The following is a 14355-nucleotide window of genomic DNA, read 5'->3' on the forward strand; positions in this document are numbered from 1 at the left end:
CCTACTAAAAAAAGTGTCTAAATTAAATGGCCATAAATATCTCCAGAATTAGTTCAGTACTTCACCAGACAACATTGTTTGAAATCTCAAGGCATCTATTTAACTGGTAGGCATCTTGGAAAACACAGATAACTGTGAAAGAAGCAAACTGTATGTCTCTGAGGTGCAAGTGGCTAATAGTATTTTGCTCCTAATTCACGATTCATCCTTATGGTGAGAGATGGCCAAAGCATAGAAATATGTACTGCAAGGAATTTACTGGGAAAAGTTTGACTTTTTCAACAGTGGTGAAGTAAGGACCTAAAACACTGGTCTAGTAGTCACAAAGAAATGCAGCCCTCAGTGATCTAGAGTGGACTCAGGGGAAATGAGCGCAATATCAAGTTTTTGTGACATTGCTTGTCAGACCAAGTATTCTGGTAAGAAGACTCAGTGAAGCAGAAAGTCAAGGGTCCCTACATGGCTGCCATGGCCTCCATCTGCTAAGCAAAGGCTTGGACCGAGGCCCAGAGGGAAGCTTCTGAAGAGGGAGCTGGAATAGAGCTATACCACAGGACCAGGCACATGATTGGCTGCACGGAGTAAAGATTTCTAAAATGCTGGCAGCTTTGCAGTCTTATAATAATCACTTGGACTTTGTTTCAGAGAGTGAATAGTTGAGGGACCTGCACCCACTCTATCCCCTGTTCCCAGGAATCTGTCTACAGACACTGTTGTGTATCTCAGAGTTAATTTCCTGGTTAAACAAGCAGCAGCTAAATAACCCAAGACAGACAATGCATAGAGACACTCTCAGACATGCTCTAGACAGACTATGTGACTCTGAAGTCCCTGAATTTTGCCTATGACATATTAATCATAAAGATTGATGGCACATTGGTGGCAGTGCTAGTCACTCCCCTCTAAGCATAGAGCCAGCTCTCAGTTGTGCTGACCCAGTGGTTTGCATGACCTTGATCAGAACCAGACTGGTCTCCTTAAAAAACTGAACCAAACAGATCCAGCTTAAAAAAAATTGTGGGGCTGGGGTCCAAGCTGCCTCCATGGGGCTACGATGGAGTTGTTTGGCCTAAGAGCAGCACCGGTAGATCATAGAACAATTTTCTAAACCAGAAGCATTGTGCAAGTCACTTCTCTGGAGGATTCTTTTGGAGTACCCTTTGCATTTCAAAGCAGGGCAACTCGTGAAAACATGGAAGCAGAAGCTCCATCGCTGTGTGTGCCACTAATTTGGCATGCTAACATGGACAAATTGCATCTCCTCATGCATTTTACCGTGTGTGTGTTGTACTTCAGAGAGTACTGTAGCTTGATTGTATTCTGGTGTATTGTAGCTTGATTGTACTGAGACAAGAGTGCTACTGTCACAATCAGAGGCTCATAGCAGTTTTATAAGCTTCAGTATATGAGTGACTTCATAATGCCCTTTTAGTAATTGTTATGCACAATATAGCAGTTTACAGTAGTGCCAACAGTAAGTAAACTGAGGCATTACAAGAACAATTCACTTTTTCAGGTTAGCTCTGTGAATCAGTGAGAGTGAAGGAATAGCAATCCACAACTGTCTTCTAGATTCCATCCTTGAAGAGCTAGATTGCAGCTGTCCTGGAGGATCTGCGTAATTATGTAAATCAAGAGCTGTCCCTTGAAAGGCATCTGAAGTAGGTGCTTCCTCAAGGCACACAAATCTGTAGTTCCCAACTCCAGCACATTTCAGTTTTGTGTGTGTGCACACAAGTGCATATTCTTATATGTTAAAGGTTTGCAAAACAGAATGATGCCTAGAGTCTGGAAAACAGTGGAAATGTGTAAGGAGCAGCAAAGTCATTCTTACGTACTGTTGCTTTTGAGTCAGTAGCTGACCTGCTTGATTTGAGACCTTTGAGACTCTGCTTACTGGTCCCCGTTTGTGCACAGTGCAGGTCTTCTCCATCTGTCTTTTTTTGACTAAATGTAACCTTAAATTCTCAAGATGGAAACTAAATGCTTTGGAATGAAGTTTTTTTCCAGACATTCAAGTCAGGCCTTTCTTGCTGTTTATGTTGCCTTCACTGTCCATCTTTAGTCTACATTCTTTGCCTTTGCCATGTGCTGTAGAGGTAAATTATTCCTAGTGTAATGGGGGAGTGAAGGACTGATGGCTCTGCCATTTCGAAATGAGCACCAGACCAAAAACATAGAGCTAAGAATCCAGGATCTTCTGCAAATTGCTTTTCCGTCCCCAGATTTCATGCATTAACCATTTTTAGGGGTTTTTTACCTTGTTGGTGAGACTGGGATCACCAAGGCTGCTCTCATCATCTTCTGAACTCTTTTGTTCCTCATCCGATGTGACAGCTTCCATTGGTGTCACAGAGACTGGGCACACCTTGTAGGGCTCAGTGTAGGCACTGCAGAAAAACAGAATGGACTAGCTCAATGGTGTTATTCCCAGACTCCCTGTTACTCACACATATAGAATCCTAGAATCCCTGCAGAACTGCAGGGCTTGGAAAGCAAGATTTATCAAGCAGGGGGCTTTTTGGCTGCTATGTTGAAAGGCAAACATTCAGGCAAGCAGAAGACTCTGAAAGGATCAATGGGAGGTTAACTGAACTTGTTCAAGCTTCCCCAAGAGATCAGTGTTCTGGCCCAATTTAGAGTAAAAACTTCGTACTTAGTTGGAACCAGAACTGCTTTGTTCCTCCCTAGTCAGCCCCTCAAAATAGATTCAGTAAAATCACACAAACATTTTTAAATGGAAGTTAGACATTGTGACAATAGTTTTCCAGGAAAACATCAAACAGACGAGAAAAGTATAATGGTAACACCAATATAATCAATTAAACTACAAGATACTCTGGTTCCAGAATCCTTGGATTGCTTCAAGGGAACATGAATTCAGCTCCAAAAACCCAGAGAAAGCTGTGCAGTAAGAGTACTGGAGCTGGTGTGAAACACAGGCCAGTGCAATACAGGCTTGTGGCTTTGCAGTGTTTTATTAAAAAAAAAAAAAATTCCAATTAAAATTGCCCATGATCTCAAAACTTCCAGCATGACCTCCAGCATGACTAAAGATGATCTGTATATGCCTAGCTCCAAATTCCAGTTGCTGGATCTTGTTAAACCTTTGCTGAACTGGTGTCCAGTCTTCCAGATTTTGTTACTGTGTACTCATAAGCTGTATTCAAGTTGTTCCTTAATTTTGACTTTTATATGAAACAGGTGAAGATTTTGGTGTCTTACTATATCATGCCACTTGCGATTTAATAATTCTAAAATCTCTAAACTTCATTCAATTATGCATTAGCATTATTTAATTTACCAATCATTTTAGCATCAGCTTTTGCTGCCATCCAGTTTTGATACTCCTCTTGGTACTGCAACACATAACTCATTGATCCGGCACTGGCAAAAGATGGATACCAAGCCATATATATCAGCTGTAACACCCATCTATTCCTACCTGACTTTACTGAGTTTTCACATTCAAGGATCAGATTTGGTTTTTTGACCACAGTGTCATTCTGGGATTTTATATACAGCTTGTACATCATGGTGGCCCCAAGCTTTTTACATTTCCAGGGCAAGGTTTCTGTGTTCAGCCAAGAGGGCAAGTCTTTTGTCTTGAGAAACAAAATCTGACACCTCCATGTTTTCTAGCAGACATGTTGGCCAGCCAGGTTAGTCTGTAATGTAGGCCTGGATTACTCAGTTTATGTTATTTCTATACTTCCCATATCCTCTGAAACACTAACTTCCTTTCACATCTCTGCTTCATCCCTTTATTTTTCTTTAATCTGCTTGGAGATCCCAGATGTAAACAAACCCAAGGCATCAAAACCAATACTAGAGTAATAGAAGGCTGGGCAAAGCTGAGCTAATGTAAGTTAGAGGACAATGATGAGACTCCCAAGGTCACTCACCAGATTCTTATATCCTTTCAGAAAGGAAACTCCCTACATATCTGCATTTACCTCTAAGCTGCAAACAGGGCTATGTGTCTCCTATGCAATTGTGGTTGTCAGCCTTTCTGTTCTGTCTCCAGCTTTTCCCTGATGTGCAGAGTCCAGGAGCTCTCACAGGCCACCCAGTGCATTTGTCATGGCTGGGCAAAGGGCCAAGCAGTAACGCTGTTCCTCACCACTGTCTACTCTGGCTGATTAGTTGTATCTTCAGTTTTTCAGTGTGGGTGGCATCACCACACTTTTGGAAACCTGTCCAACTTCAGCAGCAAAGGGACCTCAGCACAAGAGCAAGAAAAATACAGGAACAACTCAGGAGACTTATTAATAATTTAGCCAGTCTCAGCCCTTACTCACACAGTCCTTCTGCAGTTCGTAACTGTCCCAGAAGACATGAAATTAAGGTATTCCTTCCTTTTCTCTCTCTCTGATAAATGACTGCATTATGTTGATATAAGAACACATTATAATTTGGGAAGAATGCCTCAGTATACTAGTCTTGCAATCAATATGAATGGCATCATTAAAGGTTCATACAGTAGCAGAACTTGCAATATTGCTAAACTATCTCATGGGCTTTGTTTGCAGCAGACCTGCATCCCAGTGGCACCAACTTACGTTTAAATAGAAATCTCAACATGTTACGGATCTCATTTGGACATGGGATAGGCACAGGTATATTTGTGCCACCATTTTCATTCTCCTCTTTTCTGACCACTCCAACAGCACTCAGGACTTTACTTCTGAGACTGTTCTGTATTGTCACAGGAGCTACTGGGAAGTGCACCTTTCCTGATACGCTGCACACACTTAATCCAATGAACTCACATGTCATCATCCATCTTTTATGTCTGTGCTCCTGTGATCTCCTAGCATTCCTAGCTTCTGAAGGCTTGAATTGTGCCCAGGAATAACTAAGTGATACTTTTCTTTAGTTCATTAAAAGCACTGCTAACTGAGCTTACTGGAAGCAATAAATGCAATGGAAGATGCAAATAAAAGTGTGGGTGTGAAGAAGAAGAGATAGTCCAAGAGTTTGCAGTATCTCAATAGACACGGTAATCCCAAATTAATTCTCTTCCTTGTAGCAATGATTTGGCTGGATGAGAACAGACTGCTGGAACATTATCTGCTGCTCCTTCAGCCATTGTCTGTCATCATTCCAAGAGTAAGCCATCACAACAAAGGGAGCAATGGGCCTTCTGGGACAGTCTGACATTTAATTGACTGAATAAATACAGGATGATGTGGTGCAGCAAAAGTCTTTTTAGTTAGCACCAGTTACATTATAATTAGTAGAGCTTCTGATAGGTACAGAGTAGGGAGAAGCTGTGTGGATGCACCCTATTTGTTATTAGTTTTGCCTCTGCACATGTATTGCTACATCATAAAAAGTGTGCTGGAGTCTAAAGACTCTCTGGTTTCCTGCCCCTACACTATGCTTGTGTTTGACCTCAAGTGACCTCAGTGACTGAGGGGAGGGTGAAGCCATCACGGAGAGGGAAGCTGAACTAATCATTGTACTAGAACTTTTTAAATAAAGTCCAGACACAAGTCTCTACTACATGTGAAGCCTGCAGAACACAGGTTGGAAAGTTTGAGCACAAATGGTGTATGCATGAGAGAGCACTGCTGAGATACACAACAGGTGTGAGCTCACAGAACATGACTCACAAATTGACAAATACTGTATTTTCTCTTGCTTAATTGTGCAATTCTAAGAGATACATACCCTCCTTTTAATTTCACATCTGTCCTCCAAATGACCTTGCAAAGTCTAACCCATTCCTCAGCAATGATCACATCAATTTTTTTAAGATTTTCAGAAGTTATACAGACAGCTTTAATGAGATACAAGGATTTAAGTGGGTGTTTTAACAGTGGCAAATATACCCAGACAAGGTTATTATAATAAGGGCCTACGAAGAGCATGTATTCTTGTTTGCAAAACAATACAAATGCACTTGGCTGCATGTTCATCTCTTGGCCACACTCCCAAGTGATGTTTTGTTTCCTTCTTTAGAGTCACCAACTGCATGAAAAAAGCAAAAAAAAACCCAAACAGACAAACGAAGAAAACCAAACCCCCCAAAAAAATAAAATCTGAGTTGGTGAAAATCTAAACTTAAGGCCTGTGACTTCCATTGGGCTGATATAAGTCCTCTGTACCAGTAATGGTCAGATTGCTTGCAGTTTGCTTTCAGGTAATTAAGTCACACATCCTAAAGGAAGGCTCATAAATCTCACTTGCCTTCTACTTCATGGTCTCTGCCCCAACACCAGTCGTGAGGGGAGAAGGGGAGTCCTCTTTCCTGCAGGGTACCACTCACCTATGCTTTATGATACCTGTGGAGTATTCATCCTTTCCACCAAGCGGCTCCTTGTACATCTGAAGTGCAGCTGATTAGGCTGTTGAAATATACTGGCAATGTCCCTTCAAATGTTAGTGTTGCACATCCACCCTAGTGCCTATAAGGTATCATCATGTGTGTTGGGATAGAGTTACAGCATATTTTTACCTGGCAACTGATTCTGCAGCTGACAGTGGAAGTGTACTAGAAATTGGTTGGTCAGTCAAGAGCAATACAGCATCTCCTTGAAGCAGTAAGCATTTGTGCAGGGTTTAGATGTCATGCAGTTTTAGTGCCACAGTGATCACAGAATCATAGGATAGTTTGGATTGGAAGGAACATTAAAGATCATTTCATTCCATCCTCCTGTCACAGGCAGGGAAATCTTTCACTAGATCAGGTTGCTCAGGGCCTCATCCAACCTGGCCTTGAGCACTTCCCAGGATGGGGGCTTCACAGCTTTCCAACATTCACAGCTTTCCAACTGGGTGGAAAGTGGGCAACCCACCACTCTCTGGCTAAAGAATTTCTTCCTAATGTCTAATCTAAATCTCCTTTCTTTTAGTTCAAAACCATTAACCATTCCCCCTTGTCCTATCACTATCCACCCATGTAAAAAGACATGCTCATTCTTTTTTTTAAAAGCCCCCTTTAAGTATTGGAAGGCCACAATGAGATCTTCTCAAAACCTTCTCTTCTCTAGGCTGAAAATCTCCATCTCTCTCAGCCTGCCTCCGTAGCAGAGGTGGTCCAGCCCTCTGAGCATTTTTTTTTTTCACTCTTCCAGACCCATTTTAATAGGTCCATGTCTTTCTTTTGCTGAAAACTCCAGACCTGTATGCAGTACTCCAGCTGGAGTCTCAGGAGGACAGAGTAGAGGGGGAGATTCCCTCCATGTTAATCATATGGGAGGGAGCAGGTCAGTGGAAGACTCCTGTGACTGTACTCCTCTCAGATCAAAACAAGTGTGATTTGGCCAGTGAGGATTACTTCCAGATTACTCCATCACATCTCCTGAGCACCTCCATCATTCTCATGTGTCTGTCCCAGGACAGGGACTTCTGTAAATGAATTTCCATATTACAAAATGTAATTTCTGGAGAAGAAAGCCACTGGGTGGCCTATCAATAATCACCATCACCAATCAACCTGAATTAGTTTCCCTGTACTAAATTGATTTCTTTTGGAAGTAAGTTTCAATGTATTTCAGTCTAAAGAAGGGTATGAACAAGTGCAGCACTTAAGGAACCTCTGTTGTGTTCCTATTTGAAATGAACTAGTAATTTGTCTCCATAAGGTACATGCTGCCTAAAGGACGATCCCAGCTAATGAAACTCAAGAGGTTAGAAAGGATACCTTGCTTAATGAGTCCCAAAAACAGTGTCCAGGATGTGCTGATGTTTCAACCACTGTGACATCATTTGGTTAACAGGTATTTCAGACACCTGGACTACCTGGATTACCTCCTTGCTGCCTCCCTGTGGTCTTTCACTCCATCTTTCCACTCAGTGTCAGGACACAGAAAGAGAGAATAGTTATTTTCTTTGCATCTATTGCAACCTGCAAACTGGATGATGCAAATTAATTACCACCAGTATACTTGAAGGCCAAAGAGCTCCTGATATATTTTCTGAAAATTTCTTATGGTTTCAAAAGTGTCTCAAAATCATAAAAGTATTTGGCTAAAAATTTCACCACAAGATAAAGAAAGCAGTAGAAGAGGCTAGAAATCACATCCTTGGTTCCATTCCTACAGTGGAACCAGTATATTAAAGGTGCTTTTGTCAGTAATTATCAACACAGGGCTCAACATAGTCAATGTTTACACATAGTGGCAATAGGAAGACACTGAACTGTCTGGGTTTCTGAGGTAATCACTGACTTCTGCTCTGCCTGTTGTGGGGCGACAGAATGTCTTTTTGTCTAGGATGTTTCATCCATTCATTAGCAAAACTATGTTTCTGGACTGCTAAAAGACAATCCTTTCAAATATTTGCTAAAGAGAGATTGGCTGTGGTGTTGAGTTCATTTAGGCCTAGATCCACCAAAGCTCTGAAATGAACAACAGTTATGACCCTAAATATTTTTTCTGTGTGTATTGGTGTTTGCATTGTCAATTATTTGACCTGAGTAAGCAAAGCAAGCTTATGTGAGCTACCTCGGAAGGTACAAACAGTTATTCTTTCTCTGTGAAGTACACCCTCTACAAGTATATATTCCCTGAAACCAGCTAAGTGGTGATGAGCTTCACACATCAACTCAGATCACATATGCTAAATTTCCAAATGACTACTAAATTGCTGCCATAACCTTCCCATCCACAGACCTCACCCTGTGCCCATTTAAACTCCTCTGTCACAGGAATCTTAGCTCATAACTAATTATGATGTATTGGATGCAAGACCAGAATCTCACCTGGACACAGCTGGGTTATGCAAAACCCACGTATATAAAATTGATGCCATCCAGTGGGAAGGAAAAATAATCAACACCTGCAAAGACCCCAGTCATCCACTGTTGGGCCAAGAGGATTGAATCCAGCTTTCTTCTGCATTCCCTATCCTTATCTCAAGTCCCAAGCTCAGCAGTTACTAGTTCAAACTCTCAGATGGTGACATCCTTATTGCAAGAATTTAAAATAATATGAACTCAATGCAGTGATTGAGTAATTTGGGAGATGCAGTGGGGTGCTGAAGTACCCTGTTTTACTAAAACAGATTATTTATTTCCCTGCATCCATTTGTAAATTGTTGTTTTAATTCATTCTGCAAAAGAAAGGCTCATTACTAAAGGAAAATAAAGTCCAAATGCATTTAAAGCCAGTAAAAGGAAATGCCTATTAGTGCAGCATACAGTTAGCCAGTCAGTTCCCTATGGCAGATCCTCAAGGCAAATATTATATCTGAAGTCTTAAAAGGCCAAGAAAGACATGGTACCTGCTAATAACATACACAGCCTGTCAAGGCAAGGTAACACAGAGATAATCACGTCACATTCCGAGGCATAAGCTGTTTGCTTGCCAAGGCCAGAAAAGTGCTCTTTCTAATTCCACAAGCATTTCAATTTGAATATTGCTCTATCTTGCATTGTTGTTGTACAGAATACAGGAGAGGGAAAGAGGATTTTTGGGCAGGTGCATAAGGCTTTTGCTGTTTTCTAGAAAACTTTAGGGACAAAACTCTCCCAGCTTCAACCACTGCTCCTGGAGATGGTCACAGAACAACAGTGCTGGTGCAGGTCTAGTTTTGGAAGGGAATGCAGGAAGTGAGGAGCACAAAGGTGTTTGGTCTCCATCTTAGGGAATGTCCTCTGGCCCAGCCTGTGGCGCTATCGGTAGAGAAGGGATAAGAGAAAGCCTGAGAGTGAGGTTTCATTAGCCATGTCTCAGACATGCTAGGATGGATAGCTTTGAGGTTTCTGCTTTGAGGCACCTGTGTAGCCAATCCACACTTCAGGCTCAGTGACATACCCTGGGGTGCACCGCTGTCTGTGAGCACCATTTCCCTCCCAGTCCTGTGGTTTTAAAACACCAGGTAAAACAAAGCAGCAGTAAAAGCTGGACATGCCTGGAAACAAAACACAGTGTCCTTGGGCCTCAGACAAGTGCATACCCTCTTCCTGCTCTCCCAGGCATGAGGGGGAGGCAGTGAGCTGTGGTGGCCTCAGCTTGTGCTCAGCCTGGCCCTCCGGCCCTTGTCCTGCATTTCCTGTAAACAGGGAACAGTTGCTCCCCAGAGATGACCTGGCAATGAACTAGCAAGGGCTGACGCTCAGCTGCACCACACCCAGCACCCCACCGTGCCAGAAGGTACAATGGGGCAGCTGATAATACATAATATATTATTAAATGCAGCTCTACCATTAGAAACTCCTTTGAACATATTAATAATATCACATGTCAGCCACTGCATAGCTTTTACTTTCAATAAATCATTAGCTTCACAGACATCCCAGAGCTTTTATATCCAACAGCCCCAGCAGAGGTTTCCCTTAAGATTCTTTTTATGCTTCTCTTTTCCTTCTTTCCCTTGCTAAATCATAGCCCTGTTGATCTCCATCACCCTATCATTCCCCATCAGTGGTAACCTTTCGCTATGTCAAATCCTTGCAATGCAAAGGAGGTGGGCATAATGAAGACCAGAGTGCTTGGCAGTGACAGAAGTACCGTGCTGTGAAACCCTTCTTCCTTCCCAGACCATGCACACCATACATCTGCATTATGTTGAGATTCCGTTCTGCATTTCTGTCAAGGGACAGAAGCTAACAAGGAACACATCCACCAATTATAGGATAGGTTTCAAATTATTTGCTGAGTAGTCCCTAGTCACAGTACAAAATGGCCTCTGACAGTGAAACCGCCCAACACTTTTGCTCTATTCTCCTCTATAAAATGACTTATCTCAGTGAAAATCTGACTTTGGATACAATGATGTAAAACTGGGGGCATTCACCCTAACTTCAGTGGACTCACTTTGTATTTGTGATCTTTGAGCAGCATAAGACCCTCTGATTTCACTCAACCCTCTGTAAGACTTATTCCTCTCTATACATCAGTGACAGAATAAGCCTACCACCTAGAAGTTTATTAATAAAGGGAAGGAAAAAATATAAGTTAGAGGTGACTTTCAGCTGGTCACCTGATGGTCATCTCCCCACCTCTCTGGGGAGACCACTGTCTGGGAAGCAAAGCTGAAACCACTGCTATACTACAAAGGATTTGTTTTGATCTTTGGCATGTTTCTTAACTCTGTGCTTTGGCAGTCAGATGTGTCAGGTGGGTAATCCCAGAGCAATGTCACGTTTAGAGCACAGGTTAGACTGAAGGCTTTGGACACTGTGGATCCCTGCCAAGGTCTAAACATGAACTACTGTGTCCATCTCCCTTGAGGCACAGCTTTACTTCTCTTCTTCCTGTTTACTGCAAACTTTGTCCTTAAGACAGAGGGATGAGTACCCCAGGATCATGCCCATGCTTAAGGCACAGAGTAATGTTTTCATCCTTATGGCCAAGCTGAGATGCAGAAATGTATCTGGAACTATTTAAGAGTCATGCTTGCTAGTATTGCTGTTTTCTGCTGGTGGTGAGGGTTCTTGAGTTATATGCTGTCAGTGGCTTTCAGGCAGCCAAGTTGGTGATTTCTGCACAAAGGCACACACTGGAGAAGAACATCAATAATGAAAGATTAAGCAGTACTCCTTGCCCAGAGAATTAGAATTCATAAAAACATTACAGATAGACAATTCAGAAAAAGATCAGTGTCAATCATCAGGTGGGAGTTTTGCAAATGGAGCCAAGCATAACCAGGTCATGTTTGTCACACACAGGGATCCCCTGGAGATGTTCTATGTTGGTGGATGGTTCTGCTATCTAACAAGCATAATAACCAGGTTTAAAATTTTATATAGGTAAGAATCTGGTCCAGATGTGTTGCACAAAGAGCTTATTGACTACAGTGAGTTACACAGAACCAGAATATTTTTACAAGTCCTCTTCCTTAGTGAATCTAGGTTCATACACTACAGCAGTTGCTCTGTACTTTTGCACAAATAGTCCTGAAACTCAGAGTACGGCCAGGATTACACTGTTGATTCTGGAATCTAGTCTGGATGACATGTGATTAGGTGTCAGGCAAATGTGATCATCATAACAGCAAATGGATGCAACTCATTATAATCCTTTCAGAGTATCCAGTTTAACATAATTGCAAGCGATAATAATTGTGAAAACTCAAAGGAGGATGCCAGCTTGGAAATTGTGTCAGTAAAACACAAACACAAAACTGAACTTGAACCAATCATCCTTTGCTGCAGACAGACTTTTTAGTGACCTGTTTATTAACAGAAATTTGAATTCTTGGCATCTGATTCCAAAAGACATCAGAACTAGTGGAAGACGGAGGCATTGGTTTTGTGGTAGAGAACATTGCTTTTTTAAAAAGCTTTTTAGAGTTGTATTGGGAAAAGACTTAAAATTAGTATTCCTAGAGGCTTTTACACTACAGAGAAAATGATACTTCCAATGCAGGTAATGACAGTTTTCAGGGTTTTTTTTTTTCTTTCTTTAAAACAAAAGCATATTTTTTTCTAAAATTAGGAAAAGTAGCAGTAACATAGCACCAATACTTTACAAAGTCTGAATCTGCTATGACAGATAAAATACCAATTTCTTACAAATAGTACCTTGCTTAGAAGTGAAATTACAAACACCTTGCACAACAATGAGTCCTAACACAAGACTTATCTCTAAGCATTGCTATAGTATTACTGAATTAAATTTCATTCATGCATAAGTAGAATAACAGTTGGTTATGCACATAGCAGAAGAAGGGCAGAACATGGAATTTCAAACTGGTATTAGGAATGGTAGGACACCCTTGGTTTGTAATTGCCATTTCCAAAATGGAAATTACACTTGTAATTTATGGCTTTAAGAGATCCCTTTCAATGCAGTAACAACATCTGTCTGTCAGATCCAGCAGCAGAAGAGTGCCCAAGAGTGTAGAATGTAGAATGGAAAACTCTGATTACTGCAAAGTCTGGAGTGTTAGCTCAGTTTGTACAGGACTTGACCAGCAGACCACTGTTTTTCTTTGCTGCAACATCTGAGGTGTAGGCATTTATTTTTGTACCTCGGACAACTGAAAAGAAATTATTTCAGATGTTCTAGAAATGAAACAGGACTGTGTCTATTTTTGGGTCTTGTGAACAAAACCAGTAGGTACTTCCTTCTCACTGTGGCTGGTGTTTTAGGCATTGGGTTGTGAGAAACTCATAATCTAATTACCATTGCTGACTGATTCAAAGTCATTACTCAAAGTGATCTGGAAAAACAGACCTGTGAGAAGCAGAGACTAGGTTTTCTATATCTATATCCTAGGCTACAGCATATAGGAGTTCCTTTAAATTCTGCCAAAACAGATGTATGGTTCACATACAATTCTTTTGTGAAGGTCTCCCTTTTGGAAAATGTTTCAGCTCATTCTAATTTCAGGTTCTAGCACAAATCATCAAGGCAGTCAAATCACAAATTGCTGTTCACATCCTCAGAGGTACAAACGTACCCCGCATGAGCATCTGGCATAGTATCATTTATCATCCAGATTCTACTTATATAGTCACTTTTCCAACTATGACACATTTACTAATGTTCTTCTGACTATGAGTCCTGGATCCTCTTAGAAAAAGACTATACATTTCAGAAAATGAAACTGTTAACATGGCATATATTATAGATTGGAGATTAGGGATATGCTCCTGATTATTATTACTTTATTTTTTGGCAATGTAATTTAGACACTAAAACTTGGTACCAGAGTCTTACCATTCTCTTTTAATTTTGTTGCCAGTTCGTTATTCCATACTTTCCATGGAAAATACTCACAGTAAGTACAACACAATGAACACGATTCTGCCCTGCAGGACTCTTAAAATGGAAGGCGAGTTGTTATTTCCCTACCAAGATCAATTGCTTTATCAACACCATGCAGCCAAATCTGGGGATAAACCAGGGGAAAACCGCAGTGAAACTAGGATCAAGTGAACTCAGTTTTCGTGCATTTCAGAGATTCACCCAGCTGTTAAAACAGTACTTCCAGGAGAGAAACAGAGCTTAACTGCTAATCCGTAGGGCTGAAGGAAAGTGGTTTCCTCTGTCTTCTAAGAGGTTGGTTTTATTTCCCAGATTAAAATTAGAGTTGGCTGTACTTTTGCTTGGCTGACTTTTTTTTAAATTGGAAAATCAGCTTTAGAATTATTAAAAATGACATAGATTTGTAATATTTGGCTGGGATGAATCCATTAAATACTTCTGGCCGCTCTCCCAAATAATTGTGGAAAATCAAAACCATCTTAATTTTGCAATTCAAAAATATGGTTTAGTTCAGAATTTACTTCAATATCTATTTTTTTTTTACTTGCAAATGAAACAATCAGAAATATGTCATTAACTACAGAATTCCTTTATTTTGTTGGGGCTTTTTTCTCAGACTTATCAATTAGGCACACATATTTTATCTCTCTTTTGGCCATTGAAGCAATGTTTTTTCTTAAACTGCAATCAA

The 14355-nt window shown here is 40.9% G+C and overlaps 1 protein-coding gene across 3 annotated transcripts in view; it reads right to left on the reverse strand.

The window, feature by feature from the left end:
• Positions 1-14355, reverse strand: part of FGD5 (FYVE, RhoGEF and PH domain containing 5) — a 78900-nt gene that overhangs the window by 47564 nt on the left and 16981 nt on the right. For all 3 annotated transcript variants that reach the window (XR_010368794.1, XM_064433205.1, XM_064433206.1), the window contains exon 3: positions 2261-2390. Coding sequence is in view for 2 of the 3 variants with exons in the window: in XM_064433205.1 (XP_064289275.1) it covers positions 2261-2390 (130 nt within the window). In the remaining variant the exon portion in view is untranslated. The remainder of the gene's footprint in view (positions 1-2260; positions 2391-14355) is intronic.

The sequence above is a fragment of the Passer domesticus genome, chromosome 9 (genome assembly GCF_036417665.1).
Source record: "Passer domesticus isolate bPasDom1 chromosome 9, bPasDom1.hap1, whole genome shotgun sequence".
NCBI lineage: Eukaryota > Metazoa > Chordata > Aves > Passeriformes > Passeridae > Passer > Passer domesticus.